This window comes from Paramisgurnus dabryanus, chromosome 20 (assembly GCF_030506205.2).
Source record: "Paramisgurnus dabryanus chromosome 20, PD_genome_1.1, whole genome shotgun sequence".
NCBI lineage: Eukaryota > Metazoa > Chordata > Actinopteri > Cypriniformes > Cobitidae > Paramisgurnus > Paramisgurnus dabryanus.
In genome coordinates, this window is record NC_133356.1 from 27,948,667 (window position 1) to 27,972,200 (window position 23,534).

The following is a 23,534-nucleotide window of genomic DNA, read 5'->3' on the forward strand; positions in this document are numbered from 1 at the left end:
CACTCAGAGACGATTGCACTCAGTGTCTCTTCGCTCACGCATGTAACAATTCATCGATCTAAGTTCTGGATTAAATACAGACCCAAAAACAGCTGTAGTAAGTGTGATGTGATGATGCAGGAAACCCCTGTAGCTCATGAAGAACTTAGTGATGCCACCCAGGCATCATTTTAAGGTCTCATGCACCTGACAGATAGCAAAGCAACAATGTTATACAGCTTTCTACTGTAAAATACCTCAAACTAGCCTGTATCCATCATGGAGAAGGTTATCCCATGATGCACTGGGACACGCTTAGTAAAAATATAATTTATGGCCTAATTCAAAAAAATCATATTTGGTAGAGTTTCATATGTATGCATAAATTAAGCTCACTTGGGAAAAGAGAGAGAGAGTGAGAAAGAGATAAAATGAAGAGGCAGCCCTGACAGGGCCATGATGGAAAGTTGTATGCTGGCAGGCATTGTGTAGTAAAGGTCAGTGTGATCCCAGTCTGAATAGCTCCACAGTGATTCCTCTTTATGCAAGCAGACTATAAAAGCATTTTACATTCGCTGACCAAGCACACACACACACATCTTACTACACAGTATGTCTAGTGGGAGCTGTTGCTGATAACCCATCTGTAAATCATGCTCTTTACACCTGATATTAACATCAGGTGATCCAGTCATCAACAAGTGTACACATGGTCAAGAACCGAGTTAATTTAGATCATTCACAATACATTCAGAGGTAGTTACAAACACATGAGGGCGTTATTAGCAATCGAAAGAGTACCAACGTCCATGCACAAATCTTTAAAGAATATTCAGGGGATGTCTTACATCAACATCAGCTCGTGACTGCTCTTCCAAGGGGCTCAAATTCAAAATAAGTGTTCGGAGTGTCGTATGTTGCTTGTGTTTTCAAAATATGTGTTTGTTCCTTCATGTGAACCATGTGCATCACGTGTTTTGTCAAAATAAGTGCCTGCTGCACATGCGTCAAACGGTTTATGATTAAAGATACGCTCACGTTCACAAAATACACGCTAGACACTCCCTTAACAGTAAACTCTGATTATGCATGCATGAGATTATACAAGTATCTGCATAACGCGATCGTCTCTTTTATCATAAACCCTTTAGAATCGTCTTCAGCGGGCACTTATTTTGACAAGACACGTGACTCGATGCGCCAAACACATATTTTGAAATTACGAATCACACACGACGGGCTGCATACATGCAGTGTGACAAACTTCACATTGTTGCCCTCGAAAAAGAAGTCACCGGCCGCCACTGATCAACACGCAGAGACATCATAAGTGAAAATCAAATGAAGTAGGCAGGTCAAAAGACAAGTACACAATGTGCTTGACTAATAACAACAATAAATATTTAGCTCAAAATGTCACTTTTGATTGGACATTAAAATTGAAGTATTTAAGAAATGTGCTTCAAAACACTCGATGTGGCGGATGTAATACAATAAGTCCCACCTTTCTTTACCTTTCTGATAGAAATGTCATCTGTTTATTTAAATTCTACATAAAAAATACATTAACATTACATTTAGGCATTTAGCAGAAGCTTTTATCCAAAGCAACTTTGTCATAGGGAGGCAATAATACAAGAAGTGCAAGTTTTCACTATTCTGAAAAAATACCTGTTGAGAGAGAAAGAGAGTTATTTAATTTTTTATATGATATAAAGCAAATAAATATAATATTGTCAGTTGTGTTTAACTGGCAGCATCAATCTAACACTTATCTTGTGCTCAGATGTGAACAAAGCAGTTCTCTCGAAGGCCTCAATATACAGAGGCGAATCAGACAGAACCCGGTGGCCAAAGCGAGAATTTGATTTAGCACCTTTGCCATCCTAGGGCCTTCTTTATATTAAACTGAAATCGAGATCATCGGCATTTGCTTTAGGGGTCCTCGCAGACACTCGTACATTAACACGGCAGGCAGCTCTGGTGCAGAGAGGCCTGTTGTGTTGTTAGTGAGAGCAGAAAGAGCTCATGGCAAACACTCTCAGACAGAGAGAGAGAGAGAGACAACGATGGAGAGATGGATGAAGCAGTGTTAGTAGAGAGACCAGAAAATAACATGTGTGTCATCAGGACTATTGAGGCTTGAGGGAGAAGCAAAGAGACTGTGAAATGTGACCCTGTTTTATAATCTAATAATGAGATTAGGAGCATCCAAGTTTGATTTCACATTGATTTCAATTTTTGACATGACCTTATTCAGTCAATTCATATTGAAGATGTGAAGGTTATATTTTCACAGAATGTTCTTTACATTAAGTAAATCACAAAAAAATACTTAAGCTGGGGTTTTAAAATGTGATACATTATGGTCTCATTAATATTGAAATAGGGGAGGACAATTCATGGGGTAGAAAGGGATGACTGCTAAAGCATGCAGTGAAAAATGTACAGTAAAACTTCTCTGTCTGTGACGGACAGGACTGGTTTGTGTGTGGGTAATGATACGGACTGATTTTTAAGTTATGTTGGATCATTGGATTTCAGCATGAACCTTCTCAGCATGCTTTGATGACATCACAGCACCTCTCACTGGCACATACCTGATACTGCAGAACACAAAACAGTATACAGTAATAACATTCTACTCTTACTCTTTACTATTTCTGCTGGATGTTTTTTATGTGCAGTATGTTGGGTGTTCATTTATACATTATGTACTATATTTGCCAAAATATGCAGTATAGAGGAAAGAACAATCCATGAAATACTAAATCCCACAATGAAATTCCCTTGTCTTCGGCCCTCCGTTTCCAGTGTCCCAAATAAATCAGAAACAATATCAAACTCTTAGCATTTAATAAAATACAGTATATTTCATAATCTTCCCTTAGTTGTACTATATGGGCATATAAAAGGCGGGGTACATGATTTTTGAAAAACACTTTGTAAAAGGGAGTCAGGCCGAGTACCAAAACACGCTTGTAGCCAATTAGCAGTAAGGGGGGTGCCTACTAAATTACATCGTTACCTGGGTTGCGTATTTGTGGGGCGGGTCTAGCAAAAGAAGGTCCAGATTCTATTGGGGTAGGGGTGTGTTTGTTAAGGTGATTTCAGATGTCAACATTGGCTTTCAGAGATCATGCACCCCGCCTTTAAGTCAAGAAATACTGTTCCGGGTCCAAGCCTTCTTTCATTTCAACACTGCAAAAAAAATTCTTACTTTGTATTTTTGTCTTGTTTTCAGTACAAATGTCTAAAAAATTCTTCAATTATTCAATCAATAAGCATTTTCTTAATGAGCAAAATTACCTTAAAAAAAATAAGTCTAGTTTTAGACAAAAAAAACCCATCAAATTTAAGTGAATTTGTGTTTTGAACAAGTTTAAAAAATCAGCCAATGGGGCAAGAAAAAAAGATGTTTTCTTTAATATTAATTCTAGAAAAATACATAAAAGAATTTCTTACCCCATTGGCAGATTTTTTTGCTTGTTTTTAAACACAAAATAAAAAACTAAACTTATTTTAAGCAAAAGTTTTTAATTTTTTTAATTTTAAGCAAATAAAAAATACGACCTAATCATTATGCTTATCAAGATTATTTTATTATTTTGCTTATTTTAGATAGTTGTATTGAAAACAAGACAAAAATACTAAGTAAGAAACTCATTTTTTGCACTGTTGTAATAAGTGGAGGCTTGGACCCGGAAACAGTATTTCTTCATCTTGGCTCGTGCATGATCTCTGAAAGCCAATGTTGATATTTGAAATCACCTAAACAAACACACCCCTACCTCAGTAGAATCTGGACATTTCAATTTAAGATTTTGTATACTGAAATCAAGACAAAAATACTTAGTAAGAAGGTCATTTTTGCAGTGAATGGAGGATATGATTTGAACAGCCGTTTATGAGCACTTTTTATTCATATTGCACATTTAAGCGAACATTTTATAAACTCACAGTGTACACTAGGGCTGCACGATGTAAGGAAAAGTTGCGATGTGCAGTGACATTGTTTAATCTTGCGATGACGATGTGAGTTGCGATAAATATTTTATATTTTTTCATGCTTTAGGGGCCATTCACATGTCGCGCCGTAAAACGCGTGGGAAACGCTTGACACGTAGGTTATTGTCACATGACCTTGATTTCTGTGCTTTTCACTGCTTCTATTTATGTAAAGCTGCTTTGAAACAATTGACTTTTGTGAAAAGCGCTATATAAATTAAATTGAATTGAAAAAAATTGAATGACCTGCACTCTGCGCTTGTGTCATTCTTAATAGTTAAAATGTTTTTGAAAAGCCTGGAAAAAACGAGCAACCGCTGTGCTTTCAGAGCGCATATACTGCGCGCCTACATTTGAAATAATGAACTTGAGCGCGCAATAGACGCAATATGTGAATCACTGCTTCCACAGTACCTGTGTTTGCGGCGTCATCTCTCCGAAATCCAAAATAATTCCATGATGTCAGACTTAACAAGCTCCCATAGGTCATCTCCAAAAAGAGTTTCTCATTCTGAGGATCTCATAAGTAAATGTGCACTGTGCAGCAGCCAGGGCCGATGCTCTCAGTGGCGTCTCTGTACCAAGAACGGAGCACATTAGGCTGATTAAATAGAGACAGAGAATGATTTATACCGCTCTATTCATCAGAAAGCTCCTGACTTAATAAAGTATTGATATTTAGATACAAAGGGAGCGGTCTGTGTTTCAGTGGTGACGGGAGGGCACGTGGGGCCGGGGCTCTTAGAAAAGCTATACTGCAGGGGCAGTAAATACATCTCTCGTAATGTAGCTCATCTCCACACAGCACTAACACATGCTGGTAAGCACTGATCTCTGGGATGGCCATTCAAATGAGTGCTGGCTGAGTTGGAAATAGCACACTGTCTTACTGCTGTTACTATTTATGCCGTGTAATATGTTTTTGTAAACGTTTCTTATGTACAGTAAATAATATATATTGTGCACAGTATTCTAATTTTCTATATCCATATAGTACCTGTGTGACCATAGCACGAATGCGCAATATCCAACACATCACAATGAATGACAAAATGTATCCCACGATGCAATGCGCTTGGCTTTACCTCCTTATCCAGTGTTATGGAAAAGCAGAAGTGAAATCAACCACTATTTGTAACATTTATCAGTATTTAAAGAATCAGTTCATCAAAAAAATTAAATTCTCTCATTATTTACTTAGCATCTTTTATGGGGGTTAACATGTCGAAGCTCTATAAAAGCACATTATTCCATAATTTAAGTAATCCAAATGACTCCAGTGAGTTAATAAATGTGACCCTGGACCACAAAAACAGTCCAAAGGGTATATTTTGAGATGTATATATAAATAAGCTTTCCATAGGACAATATCTATCAAAATAATCTGAGGGTGCAAAAAAATCTAATTATAAAACGGGCAGTTCTGGTTCTTCATTCTGATTGGTTGAAACGCGTTCTAAGCCGTGATAAAATACACCGGTAACCTCACGGTTCAGACCACATTACATAGGTATCACTGCGCCACTGTTACTGCGTATTGATTTATGAAAATAAACACCACAGTCTTAAATCATATTTTTAATTTGTCTACAATTGCACAATTAATGGCGATATCCAGATGAATGTCAATAAATATTGTTGAGTCATCTCGTCGATAAAGAGAAAACGTTGTCTGAGGATTTTATAACTCAAGTTCATACGTCCGCTATTATCCACTGGGTGGCGATCTTACCCAACTTAAACACTGACGCATTCACTGAAAACACCGTGTAGTACTGTTCATGGCTCCGTCTGAATCTGATCTATTACTAAAGTTCTTCACAAAAATTGAATTATCTCCGCTTTTAATAAAAAAATTTGAAAGGTGATAAGAGATCAAATGAAGGTAGGATGAAACGTTTTTTTGTTTGTTTTTGTTTCAAAGCGGATGGTCTGTTCTTTCATTTGATATTTTATGTTTATATAAAGAAGATAATTGTTTGGAAGGCATTAAACTAAAACTGGGTGGCAACTTAAAAAAAAAAAAACGCTGACGGGGAAAGAGTTCAGCATGCTTCCAAGCATATTTGATCATCACTTCAACAGTTGCACGATATAAATGTTAATGTATAAATTAGATGAATGGTGATTTATAAAATAAACACCACAGTCTTAAATCATATTTTCATTGTGTCTTTGCTGTGTCTGTGTTGGTTGGGAACTGCGCTCTGTTTCAGTCACACTTGATTCTGAGGAACTACTTTGTTTGGCGGAAGAGTAATATTTGTACTAATATAATTACAACTTTTTTGGGTTTTATTTTATAAAATCCCGCTAACGTTATGCATATGAAGTAACCGTTTTATAAACGCAATAAACCCCTCGAAGCGTTGGGTTACCAGTGCATTTTATAACAGCTAAGGGGGTTTAGGCACTCCGCTTCGCGTCATGCCTAACAACGCCCCTTAGCTGTTATAAAATGCACTGGTAACCCACTGCTTCTCGGGGTTTATTGCTTTAATATTGAGAAAATCGCCTTATTGAAGTCCTTAACAACTGCATCCACTTACAAAAATAAAGTTTTTATATATATTTTATAGATATATTTACGGTAGGAAATTTACAAATAACCGTTATGAAACATGATCGTTACATCATATACTAATGATTTTTGGCATAAAAGAAAAATCCGGTAATTTACACCCATGCATAGTATTTTTAGCTTTTCCTAAAAATATACCCGTGCGACGTGGTCCAGGGTCACATATTCACAAATTTTCAAGGATTTCAAGGACCCGTGGGAACCCTGCAAACTAGTGTATGGTACGTGTACAGCTATTTGTGGTTAGCTAAAAGCAAAATCAACTAAAAGCTGCTTTACCAATTCCTTGTCCAAACATTTTGCACCTGTATTTGTGAAGTATGTTTTTGGCATTGGTCCCCAATATTAAAAATTAAACCTGCAGTATCCATGCTTGAAATGATTTATATTAATAGCTTATTTGCTATATCGCAGCAAAGAAATGTATTGGTGAAACAGAAAGATTGGCCAATGCTTATAATTAAAAAAGGCCCAATATGGGCCACAGCTTTTAGTTGATTTTGCTTTTAGCTAACCACAAATAGCTGTACACGTACCATAAAACTAGTTTGCAGGGTTCCCACGGGTCCTTAAATCCTTGAAAGTTTGTGAATATGGGGGGGTTCAATGCCTTGGGAAGTTTTTGAAAAAATACATACATAGATACAGGTCATTGAAAGTGCTTGAATCTATTTTATGCCAGAAGTTTTCTGGAAAAAAAATCCATATTATTCCCTGTGTAGTGTAGGATAATATCATTAAAATTCTAGACTTTTTAACTAAACTGTTTGCTTTAAATGTTTATATCTTCTGTATGCAAATGTTGATGCTTTTTTGCATAGTTGTGTTTGACACATGAAAACATCTCGGGTTACATATGTAACTGTTGTTCCATGTGAAGGGAATGAGACGCTGTGTCTCCCTTGCCATACTTCCTGCATCCCTGTAATGCCGTCTTTGGCAATATTTCAGATAGCGATATACTTCCTGGCTCCCACGTCACCCTCTCTTTTTCGTTAAGCCTCACTATTCTTTGAATTTGATTTACACATTCAGCCGCACTTACCCCTGGAGGCGTCCCCAAAGTGTCACCGCAGTGACGAAGCGCAAGTTCCCTTGAAAGGGAACTGTAACAATGTATCTTAAAACATAACACGATGTAACCTTGCTCTCACTTGAAATGTGTCCCCACATTTAGTCCTTGAATTTGAGGGTATTGGACCTGGAAAGTCCTTAAAGGTCCTTGAATTTGAAGTTAACTAAGGTGTAGGAACCCTGAGTTTGGTAACACTTTATTGTACGGTGCATGTCTTTGTTACACGTTACATGTGATTACTATAGTAATAACAGTAAATTATGCATAATTACATGCAACTAACCCTGAACCAAACCCCAACCCTATAGTAAATGCATGTTATTAAGTATTATTACTCAGTACTTAAATATATAATTAAACTATAACAAGAACACCGTAAAATAAAGTGCAACCATTTGTTTTTATATGTTTTGTTTAGTGCTTGTATGTATTTGCTTATTTTTGATGTTTGTTTGTGTATGTGTGTTTGTTTTTGTGGACAGGCCGAAGGGGAGGACAGTCTGAAGAAGATGCAGCTAATGGAACTGGCCATTCTTAACGGCACCTACAGAGACGCCAATATCAAATCACGTAAGCCACCAATTCCTTTACCGACAAACAGAGGCAGCTTTGTTACAGGCTTTTGTGACAGCAGCTTTCAGTAATCCTCACCAGCGCTTTCTTATAACCCTGATTCATTCTGGGAAATGCTCAGACTGATGTCTGTGTATTCTGCTGGAGAATTAGCAGCTAATGAAGCAAAAACACAGAGAACATGTACTGCTATCTGCGTAAACTATGTCTGTAAATTTAAAGGATGTCGTGACAGCATCCTCTTCGCTTAGCTGCTTTGGTAAATAGCAAAGGAAACACGCTAATCCTGGCGGTATGCGATATTATTACTGAGGCGTGTGTTGAATACACCCCTCCTCCTAACATTGATAAGCCAGACATGCCTGACATGTCTACAGTTTTCATGTGCATGATGCTAACAGGTTTATCTTTTTGTCCCAATCCCACCTGTCTTCATTTCCCTCCTACCCTCTCATTTTTCTGCTCACCACAGCTGCCCTTGCGTTCTCTCTTGCAGCCAGCGCCCAGGCGCCCCGGATCATCACCGGACCAGCACCCGTCCTGCAACAGTCCTTGCGTACGCCCACGCCTGCCGGGCCCACCATCATGCCCCTCATTCGCCAGATTCAGACCGTCATGCCCAATGGTTCGGCACACCCGGGAGCCGCCACCCTGGTGCAACCCGGTCCAGAGTCAGGCCTGATTTACGCTACGCCCTACGAGTACCCGTACACACTGGCCCCTGCCACCTCTATTCTGGAGTATCCAATCGACTCCTCCGGTGTGTTAGGTAAGCATAGCTACACCTGCCAATGTACCGGTGGCTCACTACACCATGTACATCTTCAGCATGGGCAGTGGATCCCCACAGATATTCTTAGTCAGTGCTAAGGCTTGGTGGTATGGCGGTATATACACTCTAAGAAAGGATGTGTTCATTTTTTACACATTTTTGTGTCATGCTATTAACACATTATGTGTCATTTTGTGTGTATTTTGTGTTAAAATAAAAATGTGCTGTTCCACTAAAAACACAGAGATGTGTTTTCTGAGACAACGCATTTAGTGTGACAGTGATTGTGTTGTTTTTAACACATCCGTTCTAAGAGTGTATGCTACAAAAGTAATAGATTTTTAAATCAAATACAAAATTTGCTTTATCATTTATACTATTCATCAAATTCCACATTTCCAAAAATTCCAAAGGGCCTTTTTTTTGTTTATAATACACAAAATTATTCAAAAATAGGCATTACCACATATTTAATACTTATTTAATACTTATACTTAAAACATATTATGAAGACCATTTGATGAGCTAAGATGCAAAAGCCGCTAAACGCCAACCCTGAAAAAAATTAGATAATGATATTAACCGAAAGCTTTCGGCACGTATAATGCTGCGTTCATACCAGCCGCGGTAGAGGCATCAAGCGCAAGTGATTTTAATGTTAAGTCAATGTAAAGACGCGTTGACGCTCATCTGGAGGTCTCGCTGCGCGAAAACACGATTCCGCCTCATTTGTGCGTCTAGTTTGCGCGAATGGCACAAATTGATTGTTGCCGCGGCAAACGCCCAAGTTGAAAATTTTGGGGGGAAAATTGGCCGCGTTAACCAATCAGGAGCTTGCTCTAGTAGTGACCTGATCACAGGAAGCAAGCGGAGCCACAGAAGCCTATGGAAGGCCCTCCTATGACGCGAATTTCCGTGTAAATGTCTCGATGACTAGAATTTTATGTGCAGCTTTTATGTGCGAATGAAGCGAGTTAAGTCAAAATGTTCAAGCGGCAGACTAGACTCGGTAAACGCGAATTTGACCCCTCAAACGCTGCTGGTGTGAACCCACGTTTATACGTTTATTAAATACTTTCTCTTCAAATCTGCTTAATCACAGCCTCAGGCCATTCAAAAATACCTATTTGTTGGCAGAATCCGCTAAACACCACATTGTTGCAACCACTAATGTGAAACAACCGTGGATCGGATTCAGACTTGGGTCCCTTGTAAGTACTTGGACCTGAATACAACCCGAATGTGGCAGTCACATGGATCAAATCGTGCCCCATAATTTGTGGTTCCGTTTCTTCATTTTTATATTCTGACTTTCATCATTTGCAGTGACTTTGTAGCTGTTTACTAAGTCTTGTCCAAAGAAGTGGCTTTTTTAAGTGGAGGTTTAGAGGCACTTAGAGGCTTTTGCGGCGAAAGACATTCAAATTTGTTAATTGCCAATATAATGACTTAAGTGACATTTGTAATAATAAACGTAAAAATAAGCATTTTTATTTCCATTAAAGTGAAATTACTGAACCTAAACATAATAAGCTCAACATGTCAGACGCACTTAGAGGGTTTTGCATCTGAACTCATCATTTGTTGGCTTATTACCTTTTAATGTTATATTACATTTAAACTAATATTTAATGCATAAGCCATTTTTTTTCTACAAATGTGATCTTAAATAGCCCCCCACATATATACGCCCAAATCGTGCCCTTATGCGGCAGTAAAAATCCTCTCCTTTCCCATTTCAGGGTCACAGGCACCACCAGCCTTTACTGTCATACACCAGAATAATAATACTAAACCATAAAGAACAATAAATCAGACCACTTAATCCATTTAGCATCACAAAAAGTCTTGCCTCATCACCAAAAAAATCCTTTTAAGAAATATTTGCATAAATGATTTGGCTTTTAAGTGCTCTATTGGCTTCATGTGAATAATGAGAGTTGTTTCTCTCTCTCTTTCTCTCTCTGTCCTCTCCACTCCACACAAGCTGCATGGCTTCATTAAAACACTTGAGAAAAGCCGATTATGAATATCGTGTTACCAACAGCATTCTGCCAGTTTAACACAAGCGTCTCCCAAAGGCACGGTGTTAAGTTGAGCAGCAACAATAAGCCCGACTAGACGCCAAGAGCTGCGTGTCCAATTAGAGCAGAAGAAGTCAGCTTTAGCAAATGTCCAATAAGCATGTTTATTGAGCTAACCAGCTCACGGCATAAGCGGTGCACTACGTGTGGATGGAGAGAAGGACAGTAAAGGGGCGTTCACACCTACAGCGATTTGCAGATGCAGTGTATGTTAGGCGACATGCACAACAATTCACTCACGAGAAAATCGTTGTATGTGTGAACCTCCATTAGAGAGTTTTGTGAGGGTGAGATTTTCACCCTGTGTTCTCTCTTGTGTGACCTATACAGCATCCTCAAAGGCCGAAGAGCTGCCCCTCTACCTTGGCTTTCAGACCTGTCACATTCCCATCACAGTCCAGCGAGGAGAGCCAACCGGTCGGCCTCCCTTTTAAAGTGGCCCCCTATTTCCCCGCCCCTCTGACAAGCCCCTCCCTCCCACCGCAGACACGCCCACTCACTGTGCCCCCCTCTTCCTCGTATCGGACTGGTTGGACTTCCCAGCCTCTTTAAATCCTTTTTTTTTTTAAGTCATGGTTGTTGTTGTTATTTTCTTTTATTTTTTGTACTTTTTTGTTTGATCTGTTATGTGATGTTTCAGTTTTCGTTTGTGTACAATGATGAGGGAGACAAAGCACTGAGCCCCAAAACTGCTGCACAAGCCTTTCTGGATGACCCCCATTACTCATTCTGTGAGCGGGCCGCATCGGGGTGAGGGGCTTTATGAGGGGCAAAATGAGGATGTTGAGGGCACAGTGGGGGTCAGATGGAGAAGGGACATGGAATGAATGTCAGGCCTTTCACAGGCAGTTTTAGGACAGTTTATTACACATAGTGATGTGTTTTGCCTGAAAAGCCTAAACTTTTTCACTGTAAATAGATTGTGGGTTTAAAAAACATCCTGGTCATGCATCACCCAAGAGTCAAACATGAAAAAATTAACATTATAGAATAATTTATACTTTTTTATTTTTAGGACAATTAAGCACATTTCTTCCCTGAATTTTTATTATTGGAGAAAAACGCTTTGTCATTACTGTCTCTTTGCTAAATTATTTTAATTTGTAAAAAAAAATCATTGTTCTGCTGTGCTTTCTAAGCATAATGGGATTCTTATGATAATTAGATGAGAATAATGAGATTTGGAAAAAACTCAAAAGTAAAATGCCTGTACTGAAAATTCAGGGGAAATGTGCCCATGACACTAAGGCCCCGTGTCCACCAAAGCATTAAAATGCGTCTAAAAACGCCAGGCGCATGCTGACTGGGCTCTCATCAGTGTTTCTTCAGCTGAATTCTTTGATTGCTATAATACTTCTGTAGTGTTTTCACTCGCACCCCTCCTCCACTGTGATTTGACGGAAGAGTGAAAAGTGACATTGACGAGCCGAGCAATCTTCCCCAAGTTTAACATTTTTCAACTCTCGCTGCACAAAAATGCAAAAAAAAAAAAAACAGCGGTTCTATTGGAAACATTTATAAACATATGCCGGAGGCAGGAAAAACGGTCCGGTGCACACGAGGCCTCTGCCTTAAAAACGGAATTTTACAAAAATCATCCAAAAAGTATAATGAAACATTTCTTTAACACATTTATATTTGTGCCAAGGCCAATGACAGTATTACACTAAAGTATTACACAGTATTACTACAGTAAAACTGTATTTATCTAGGCATAGATGAATAATAAGAGTTCTGTATATGGTAATGACATATCGTGAGCTTTAAACACTATTATTTCCTTCTTATGGAAAAACTACTGGTAAACAGGCCAATCTTAACATAACACCAACTGTGACGTCACAGTCGAGATGTCAACATTAAATTTTACATTAAATTAATAACAATGCTAAAAAGAAAGTTGTGACGGCTAAGTTAGCGCTATATGCTAGTAAATGCTATATGCTAACGTTTTGATGTTACAGTTCGTTTTGCAGGTCCATACTGAAAAAAAAAAAACTTACCACAAAGAAACGTCCATTAAAGCAACACTATCTAGTTTCCATGTAAAAATGACTTACAGCTCCCCCATGTGGTTGAAAAGCGCAACAGTGCCTGGTATCAGACACTCTTCTGCAGGCAGGGGGAGGGGCGGGGCAGTGTGCTCTACCCTCCACCGCCACTTTCAGAGTGTGCTTGTAGCAGCTAGGAGGTTGCTCAGGTTGCAGCAACAGTACAATTTATCCAGTTAAAAGTTATTCTGTCACTGAAATAATTTTAGAGACATTATTTAATGGTAAAAAACTACATAGTGTTGCTTTAACAATCTCCAAACAATTGATTATTCCTTAAATTCTGTATCTTCATCTGATACAGATTCAAACATAAGATCTGTTTACACACACACAGAGCTACTGAAGGAGCTGCTCTGTGAAACAGCCAATCAAAGCAGAGCTCAACATTATTATTCATGATCCTTTCAAACAAATGAATCGTTGTCTCTGCGATTTTTGATAACATTGTGGCGGAAAGAACAGCAAATAAAATGCTTTGCAATGTCACACTTCATTCTAGCCCAATGTCACTTACAAAACTTATGCATTTATCCTGAGCCATATACAGCACATTCGGTGTTTACATTTTATTTTCCCTGGAAATCAAACTCGTGACCGTTGCAATGTCATCACCATGCTGTACCCGCTTAACTACAAATATAATTTACAGTTTTCTTTTGAGTTTAGGGTAAAATATAAAACATCGTGCTTTGTGTGAGATTTGACATAGTCTCATGAACCGCCCTAAAACATGCCACCTGACAGCTTTCCCATCCCTTCTTTAATTCTTTATGTGTGGCTTTTCATAGGAAAGGCTAAAAGAATTTCCCAGTATCCTCACTGTGCCTTTCATCCAATCTGAGTGTTAACACACATGCGCTTTCGTTTCACAGCTGCCTTGTTGGTTTTGAGTGTTGTTTGTTCAGAAGCATGAATCTGGGCCTAGCAGTCGGCCAAACACACTCCTGTATGTTTACACTGGTTATTCCCAGAGCCCAAAGAGGCTGTACTTGTAAATTGTAATGCCTTCATACTCACACATTTTCTTTCGAACTGTGCCACGTTCCTGACATTCCTGACTGCTATGTTTCGGTTTGGATGGGAAGCAAAATACTGTATGGATCAAACATTGTCCCGCTTTACTAATCACTTAATGCATTGGCGTACATTTCTATTCTCCTTATTTTTTTTGTACTACAGCAGACGTGCCTAAATGTTTTTTCTCCCAGTGCCATAGCTCGGAGAGTGAGTTTATCAGTATTATATTTAAAGCTACGCTCACGACTGTCGCTCAAGTGCAAAATTACGTGACTAGTAAAGCCGTGCGCTCGGCACTGTTGTCTGTCATACTGTATGATGAAAGCTACGCAGAAAATTCCCATGGAGTATAAACGAACCATGTTTTGTACGAACAATGTATTGAAAGATTTGCATATGGGAAAAAAGTATTATTTGTGCCTTAACTTGTATAATTTAAATCATATATGGTCATAGCGATCTTATTATTGCGAAAACTGTGTGATTTGATTGATTCAATGGAAACTGTGACGGTTTGATTGATCTCATCTGTGTTTTCTGGTGATGTCATTGTAATCCAAGCAGGTGCGGTGACAACTAAAGTTCGAAGGCACGAAATGCGCGTCCATCCTTACCAAAGGGTAGTGACCGCAGACAGAGGTTAGTTTAGTTCATTACTAGTAGCATCTCACTGTTGGTCGTGATTTGTTGTGCAACGTGTGCAGTATGAGCATGTGAAATAATCCACCGATTCATGAAATAAGCCGACTTAGCCTTACATGGTATTCAATAAGGTGCATAGGGTGTGTTTGTTTTATAGCCTCCGAAATCTGTCCATGCACACACACATGCATATAGGCTAGACACATGTGCGGGTGGAATGGTTGACTCATTTCCATTATTTGGATGACCTTGTGGTTTCAACATGATGTTGATGATAAATAATGGAGCTGTTCATGTTAACATGATCTTTATTCAACCCATTATTTTTTACATTTCTAAGTATTTAAAAAGCAAATGGGCATTTATGTATTGGCCTTTTTTACTTGAATAGACATCAGAGATATCATTGTGGATTTGGTAAAATTTGTGAATCTTTTACAATTAAATAATCTAAGTAAAATACATTTGGGGATGAAAATTAATTAAAAAAAAATCTATAAATATGTACTAAATATTAGTACACATGTACTTAAAATTTAAGGTGCTTTACGACAACATAGAAGAATCATTTTTGGCTGAATGGTTCTTTTAAAAAAGCTTTCTGTTTGTCCTTTGAAGTGAAAAAACAGATTTGATTATAAAAAGATATAAAAGAAATTGTTCTTTAAAGAACCTTTGACTGGATGGTTCCTTGAGTGGTTCTTTAATGACACTACCGTGAAGAAGCTTTAAAGCATCTTTATTTTAAAAAGTGTAGTATATAAATATTTATGTTAAATGATTTAAATTCAGTTGGCGCAGGTTAAACTTGTTTCAACAATGTGAATGTGGGGGGCATGAATAGTGTATAATGCAAGAAACTTGGTTTATGGGGACACTTTCTGAATGTCTTTAAAAAAATACTAAATGGTACTTTTTCATAAATTAAAGACGTTTTTGTGATGGTTGTGTTTAGGGACTGGGGTGGGGTAGGGCAGTGGTTCTCAAACTTTTTCGGCATGCGGCCCCCCTGTGTACGGTGAATCTCTTAATAGCCCCTGCAAAGAAGTTTATGACATAAAACATTCCCAAACTTAAAGTTTTAATTAAACAAAATATAATAAATTATACAATGTAGGGATGTTGCTTAGCCTTAGGTTTGAGGTTTAATTACACAGACATTATTATAAACAGTGTTGGGGGTAACGCATTATAAGTACGTGCATTACGAGTAAAGTAACACATTACTTTATAAATGTACACATTAATATTTGAGTTACTTTTTAAAAAAAGTCATGCGAGTTACTTTACAGTTTAATTAATTAGAAACAATTTTATAAAAAAAATATGTACTGAAGTGAACTGAATGTATTCACGTTTGAGGAACAGTTTGAGCCATAAAAGGCCTCAGCTTGATATTTTTGCAATGAATATATGCAATATCTGAATTCAGTTCTTTTCAGTCATAAAACTGTAAGAGATTAAGCCTCAGCCAAGTAAGAAAAGTAACTTAAAAGTAACGCATGTATTACTTTCCATGAAAAGTAACTAAGTAACACATTTAGTTACTTTTTTGAGGAGTAACTTAATATTGTAATGCATTACTTTTAAAAGTTACTTTCCCCATAAAATGTAATTAAACTGGGACCCCTCTGGCACCATTTTAGGGCCCTTCAGGGGGCCAAGTCATAGGGGAATAGAATATACAGTTTGTACAGTATAAAAACCTTTGCGTCTTTAAAATTGTCCCTGTAAACCACATATGCCTGATTGTGTGTGTGTGTGTGCATGGTTATTAATTTGATAGAGGAGGTTCATTTCGTGCCATCTTAAATTTGGCTCACTTAAAGCACCATAAAGACCACAGATATCAAGAAGACCACATACTATGAGGTTTTTTTATTGCTTTTTTATTGTTATGTATTTCATATCCATTTTTATTTGTTATATACATGTTTTATATAATGGAACTACTGTTTTGAAGAAAATCTACTTTTGAAAATCCATTTGCACAGACCTTCCAGATTTTCAGTCTGTGCATTTATACTGGACCACACAAATCACTTTTTTATTTCAGCTGTTTACTTTATGTTATTATTGTTGTTGTTTCCATCTGTTGATATTTGCCTCATTCGATAAAGAGATTATATGTGGCACAAGTATTTTATTTTGCACTGAATAGATCAGAAACATTCATCTCCTCTGCTCGTATAAGAGCGGACATGTCGAAAAAGTGAAACCTACATCAAACCTCAGATCATTCGACTGAAACGAATCGATCGAGTCTTACGGTCGACCACTTTTGAGTTGAGAGAGTAATATCTGCTTGATACTCTGTGGATGCGACCGAGTCAGAGTATATGAATGCATTGAAGAAGAAAAATTCCACTTGATACATTTTTGTGTTTTACTGTAAGCTTCTTTTTGATTTTTTTGTTGTTGTTGTTGTTGAAAAGAAAATAGTATTTACTTGTGGCTTTTCAAATATATATATAAAAAATATCTATCAAAAAAATATATAAAGCAGGAATGTATATGAATTATCAAATTTTACTTGTATTTTGGAAGAGATAGCAATGGTATTATAGAGGGCTATTTGTAGGAGAGAAAAATATGCATCATAGCAGCTTTATAGCACTATGTTAGAGAATTTCCTATATTTTTGAATATATGCTTTATAAATGAATGACAGGACTTTTTCAATGTTTATATGCAAAAACATTTTATATTACATGTCCTGTGGTTTGTCAGTAGTCTGCAATGCTGAGGGTAATGCCTACAATTCCCACAGCTTGAATTTCCGTGGCTATTATGCTAGAAAATACCTTGTAGTGTTGCTTTGTATCATTAAGGCCAAGATTTTTATGTTGTTGTAAATAGAAGAAAAAAAAGAATTTAAAAGGCAATAAAAAAATTTGTTGAATAAAAAATGTTATCAAAAATTATTTCTAATACTAAATTTCACTTCACTTCAATTCTCAACCAGATGACATCTTTCATCTCCATCATAACTAGCAGCTTATTGCTTGAATCTCTTAAGGTTTTAGTGTCCTGTCATTTCATTAGCAGCTTTCTCTCATAATGCAGTCACACTATACTTCAATGCATATGCATGCAAACGTGCAATTCGTCCAATTTTGTCTATGTTTTGTTGCATACTGAAAGTTGATACTGATATTCGCCACAGACTCATTGAAATTATGTACGTCTACCTACATTTCTGCATAACCTGAATTATGTTGTTCCTAGTACGTATATGCTTGTTTATTTCTCAGTTTTCATAGAGGCTGTTTACACCTGGTATTAAGATGCATTTTGGTTTATTGAATCAGAAGTGGACAACGCTAAAGACACATGTAAACAGCGTGTAAAACATTTTTAGCTCATCCACTTTCAACTCGACTACATTCAGTTGTAGTCAAAAACACATTCGACCGGATTGCTTTTGTGGTGCCACAAGACACTTCCTACTCTCTTCCTATTAATCAAATGTATTGAGCACAATGTTTTAACATAGGACATGACTTCACATAGGCGTGAACACACAGTGTAAAAAACTAGAGTGGCTCTCCGCCTCTTTAATTTTGTTTCATTTTGCTTAGCGTTACATTTCTCCTGCTTGCATTTAAATGAAGGCAGAGGGACTCACCTATAAACCACCCCTCTCTCGTCCACTTGTGATCGGATTGACCAAAACGCATTTCAATACCAGGGGCCTTATGTATAAAGCGTGCGTACGCAAAAAATGGGTCTGGAAACGTGCGTACGCCAGTTCCCACGCAAAGGTTGTGATTTATAAAAAAACAAACTTGATGGGAAAATGGCCTTGCAGGGTGGGATATTAAGATGATTCATGTATGCACACTTGCAGGTGATCTGTGATTTATAAAGGGAACATTGCTTTGTTTTAAAAGTCTTCATAATTTTTGGTGTATGCCATTTTTGGCTTTTGTGCGTACGTAGACTTTTAGTAAGGATCCTACGCACATTTTTATACATGAGGCCCCTTGTGTAAACGGGGTTGATGTATTTTTGTAGGCTAATCTGGAAGTTGGCAGAACACTGTTTCCCTAAAAAAAAAAATTTTAAATTATCACAAAAAAATAAGCTCTGTGTTTACATTTTACAGTGTAAATGCATTTACTAGAAATATAGAAAGATTAAAAATGTTAACTTCAAAGTGCAAAAAATGTGTTCATCTGTGAAGAAAATATCTTGTTGCACAAACGTGTAAGTGTCATAAACGATTGTTAAACACAGAGCTTATTTTTCGCGATCGTAAATGTTTGATAAACACAGAGCTTATTTTTCGCGATCGTAAACGTTTGATAAACACAGAGCTTATTTTTAGCGATCGTAAGCGTTTGTTAAACACGGAGCTTATTTTTCGCGATCGTAAATGTTTGATAAACACAGAGCTTATTTTTCGCGATCGTAAATGTTTGATAAACACAGAACTTATTTTTCGCGATCGTAAACGTTTGATAAACACAGAGCTTATTTTTCGCGATCGTAAACATTTGTCAAACACAGAGCTTATTTTTTGCGATCGTAAACGTTTGTCAAACACAGAGCTAATTTTTCGCGAACGTAAGTGTTTGTTAAACACGAAGCTAATTTTTCGCGATCGTAAATGTTTGATAAACACAGAGCTTATTTTTCGCGATCGTAAATGTTTGATAAACACAGAGCTTATTTTTCACGATCGTAAATGTTTGATAAACACAGAACTTATTTTTCGCGATCGTAAACGTTTGATAAACACAGAGCTTATTTTTCGCGATCGTAAACGTTTGTTAAACACAGAGCTTATTTTTCATGATCGTAAACATTTGTCAAACACAGAGCTAATTTTTCGCGAACATAAGTGTTTGTTAAACACGAAGCTAATTTTTCGCGATCGTAAGCGTTTGTTAAAAACGGAGCTTATATTTAGCGATCGTAAAGATTTGATAAACACAGAGCTTATTTTTCGCGATCGTAAAAGTTTGTCAAACACAGAGCTTATTTTCCGCGATCGTAAACGTTTGTTAAACACAAAGATAATGTTTCGCGATCGTAAGCATTTGTTAAACACGGAGCTTATTTTTCACGATCGTACACATTTGATAAACACAGAGCTTAACTCTTTCACCGCCAGCGTTTTTAAAAAAAGTTTCCAGCCAGCGCCAGCGTTTTTCATGATTTTCACCAAAGTTTAATGCCTTCCAGAAAATGTTCTTCTTTAAATATATAAACATACAATATACCAAATGAAAGAACAGACCCTCTGCTTTCAAACAAAAAAAACCGTTTCATCCTACCTTTAGTGGTTCTTTTGCAATCAGCTTTTGAATATGGGTAGGTTTTTGCAAAAACACCATATTTTGAGCAAAAAGCAAAAATAATAAAATTTTTGTGACGGACTTTTCATAGAGATCCCATCCAGAGCGATCTTTAAAACAGACACGGACATGCAGCAGCTTGCCATAGGGCAATACTTCCGGTTTTAAAAAGTTGCGGAAGGGCGCCACCTGGTGGATAATAGCGGTATTGCGGAAAGACGGAAAATCTCGTCATTGGCGGGGAAGCGTTTTCTCTTAATTGACGAGATATCTCGTCAATGGCGGGGAAAGAGTTAATTTTCGCGATCATAAATGTTTGTTAAACACAGAGCAAAGTTTTTGCGATCATAAATGTTTTTTAAACACAAAGCCTATTTTTCACGATCATAAACGTTTGATAAACACAGAGCTTATTTTTCGCGATCGTAAACGTTTATTAAACACAGAGCTTATTTTTCGCGATCGTAAACGTTTGTCAAACACAGAGCTTATTTTTTTGCGATCATAAACGTTTGTCAAACACAGAGCTAATTTTTCGCGAACGTAAGTGTTTGTTACACACGAAGCTAATTTTTCGTGATCGTAAGCGTTTGTTAAAAACGGAGCTTATATTTAGCGATCGTAAAGATTTGATAAACACAGAGCTTATTTTTCACGAGCGTAAACGTTTGTCAAACACAGAGCTTATTTTCCGCGAACGTAAACGTTTGTTAAACACGGAGCTAATGTTTCACAATCATAAGCGTTTGTTAAACACGGAGCTTATTTTTCGCGATCGTACACATTAGATAAACACAGAGCTTATTTTTCGCGATCATAAACGTTTGTCAAACACAGAGCTAATTTTTCGCGAACGTAAGTGTTTGTTACACACGAAGCTAATTTTTCGCGACCGTAAGCGTTTGTTAAAAACGGAGCTTATATTTAGCGATCGTACACATTTGATAAACACAGAGCTTATTTTTCGCGATCGTAAACGTTTGTTTAACATGGAGCTAATGTTTCGCGATCGTAAGCATTTGTTAAACACGGAGCTTATTTTTCGCGATCGTACACATTTGATAAACACAGAGCTTATTTTTTGCGATCGTACACATTTGATAAACACAGAGCTTAATTTTCGCGATCATAAACATTTGTTAAACACACAGCTAATTTTTCGCGACCGTAAGCGTTTGTTAAAAACGGAGCTTATATTTAGCGATCGTACACATTTGATAAACACAGAGCTTATTTTTCGCGATCGTAAACGTTTGTTTAACATGGAGCTAATGTTTCGCGATCGTAAGCATTTGTTAAACACGGAGCTTATTTTTCGCGATCGTACACATTAGATAAACACAGAGCTTATTTTTCGCGATCATAAACGTTTGTCAAACACAGAGCTAATTTTTCGCGAACGTAAGTGTTTGTTACACACGAAGCTAATTTTTCGCGACCGTAAGCGTTTGTTAAAAACGGAGCTTATATTTAGCGATCGTACACATTTGATAAACACAGAGCTTATTTTTCGCGATCGTAAACGTTTGTTTAACATGGAGCTAATGTTTCGCGATCGTAAGCATTTGTTAAACACGGAGCTTATTTTTCGCGATCGTACACATTTGATAAACACAGAGCTTATTTTTTGCGATCGTACACATTTGATAAACACAGAGCTTAATTTTCGCGATCATAAACATTTGTTAAACACACAGCTAATTTTTCGCGACCGTAAGCGTTATGTTTCGCGATCGTAAGCATTTGTTAAACACGGAGCTTATTTTTCGCGATCGTACACATTTGATAAACACAGAGCTTATTTTTTGCGATCGTACACATTTGATAAACACAGAGCTTAATTTTCGCGATCATAAACATTTGTTAAACACACAGCTAATTTTTCGCGATCATAAATGTCTGGGAAACACAGAGCTTATTTTTCGCGATCATAAACGTTTGTTAAACACAGAGCTTAATTTTCGCAATCATAAACGTCTGTTAAACACAAAGCCTATTTTTCGCGATCATAAATGTTTGATAAATACAGAGCAAATTTTTCGCGATCATAAACGTTTGTTAAACACAGAGCAAATTTTTTGCGATCATAAATGTTTTTTAAACACAAAGCCTATTTTTCACAATCACAAACGCTTGTTAAACACATCGCGATAATCCAAAGTGTATGGAAAAAATGTATTGGCTTTTTTGCAAAAAAAACAGTGTCCTGGGTTAGCCTACAAAAATACATCATCACTGCCACATTCTATTCAACGCTATAAAGCAGACAATACTGAACATTATTGGCATATATTGTCCAGTTCATGCTTGTGTGACGGGCGGATAAACATCTGATGTCGTTAATGTCGAGATTAATTGTTCGGTCGAAGTATGTCAAGAACTTGTTGTTTACAGGAAGCATTGTGGCGACTTACAAAAGGAACAGTAATGAATGATCAAAATACATCTTTATGTTTAGGTCGGCTGTGTTTTAATCAAATAAATCGCAAGGTTTAGCGTTAGCTCAAATCTAACTCTAAGTAAGTACCAAACAGCAGAAATTTACTAACAAAGACACGCAGGTTTTAATTTCTACTTCATAACATTTGAAATTTCATCGAAAGATGCACCGATATGTACCTGGAGCAACGTATTTTGCGCTATGCAGAAATATTGGCAGAGATACGGGTGTGCCTGGCTTCCTGATTTTGTTTAAATACAAAGTGTTTCCCTTTCTCATCTTTCAATTTAAAAACTATAGCTTGATTCAAATAGCAAGTCCAACCGTTTGGTGATGCTAGTTCTAAAGACATTTAACAATTCATCTTTAAAGTCTAGCATGACTGCAACTTGGGTCCAATCATTCGGCTGCAACTAACAATTATTCCTTTGTATTATCAGAATGTTTTCTCTCTTGATTTTCTCCTTATTAACACATGACCTGTCAGGATAGAAAATCCAACATATCGTATGTAAAATCATGCGTTGACTTCATGATTTTACTGTGTTACAAAGATTACGAGTTCTCCAAGGGCTCTAGCATTCAGACAACCCACAGCAAGAGTTGTTTTTAGGCACAAAAAAACTTTACACGGGTACGTGAACACCAATGCTTTAGTGCGCTATAGTAAACAGTATAATCAAAATAAACTGTCCAGAATACTATTAGTTAAAGAGTAAATGTTTTAATAGCTAAACTAAATAATGACATATCGTCTGACAACACATACACACTTCAGGCATTCGTGTTCACGCCCTCGCATAAAGTATTTTTCCCGGCAGTTTTACAGTTTCATGTCTAACGCAACGTCATGTTGCGCAAGCTATAAAAGCCGTGCTGTGCAGACATCTGGTTGAATCAAGAGCCTGGCTTTATAAATACTATTCATATTGTCATCCTGCTTTCACGAGCTGAAACTAATCTCCTCTCTGTCTTGTTTTCTGTTCCTCCCTTTTTTGTTTCCCTC

General features: G+C 37.2%; 1 protein-coding gene across 4 annotated transcripts in view; it reads left to right on the top strand.

The window, feature by feature from the left end:
- Window positions 1–17,212, top strand: part of LOC135733172 (KH domain-containing RNA-binding protein QKI) — a 120,935-nt gene extending 103,723 nt beyond the window's left edge. The window contains exons 5-7 of one of the 4 annotated variants that reach the window (XM_065251535.2): window positions 8,126–8,213; window positions 8,713–8,985; window positions 14,708–17,212. In XM_065251535.2, coding sequence (XP_065107607.1) covers window positions 8,126–8,213; window positions 8,713–8,985; window positions 14,708–14,787 — 441 coding nt within the window. In that variant the 3' untranslated portion in view covers window positions 14,788–17,212. Of the gene's footprint in view, window positions 1–8,125; window positions 8,214–8,688; window positions 8,986–11,402 lie in introns of all 4 variants that reach the window. The other 3 variants (XM_065251527.2, XM_065251516.2, XM_065251508.2) reach the window with 3 other exon arrangements.
- The last annotated feature ends 6,322 nt before the right edge of the window (window positions 17,213–23,534 follow it).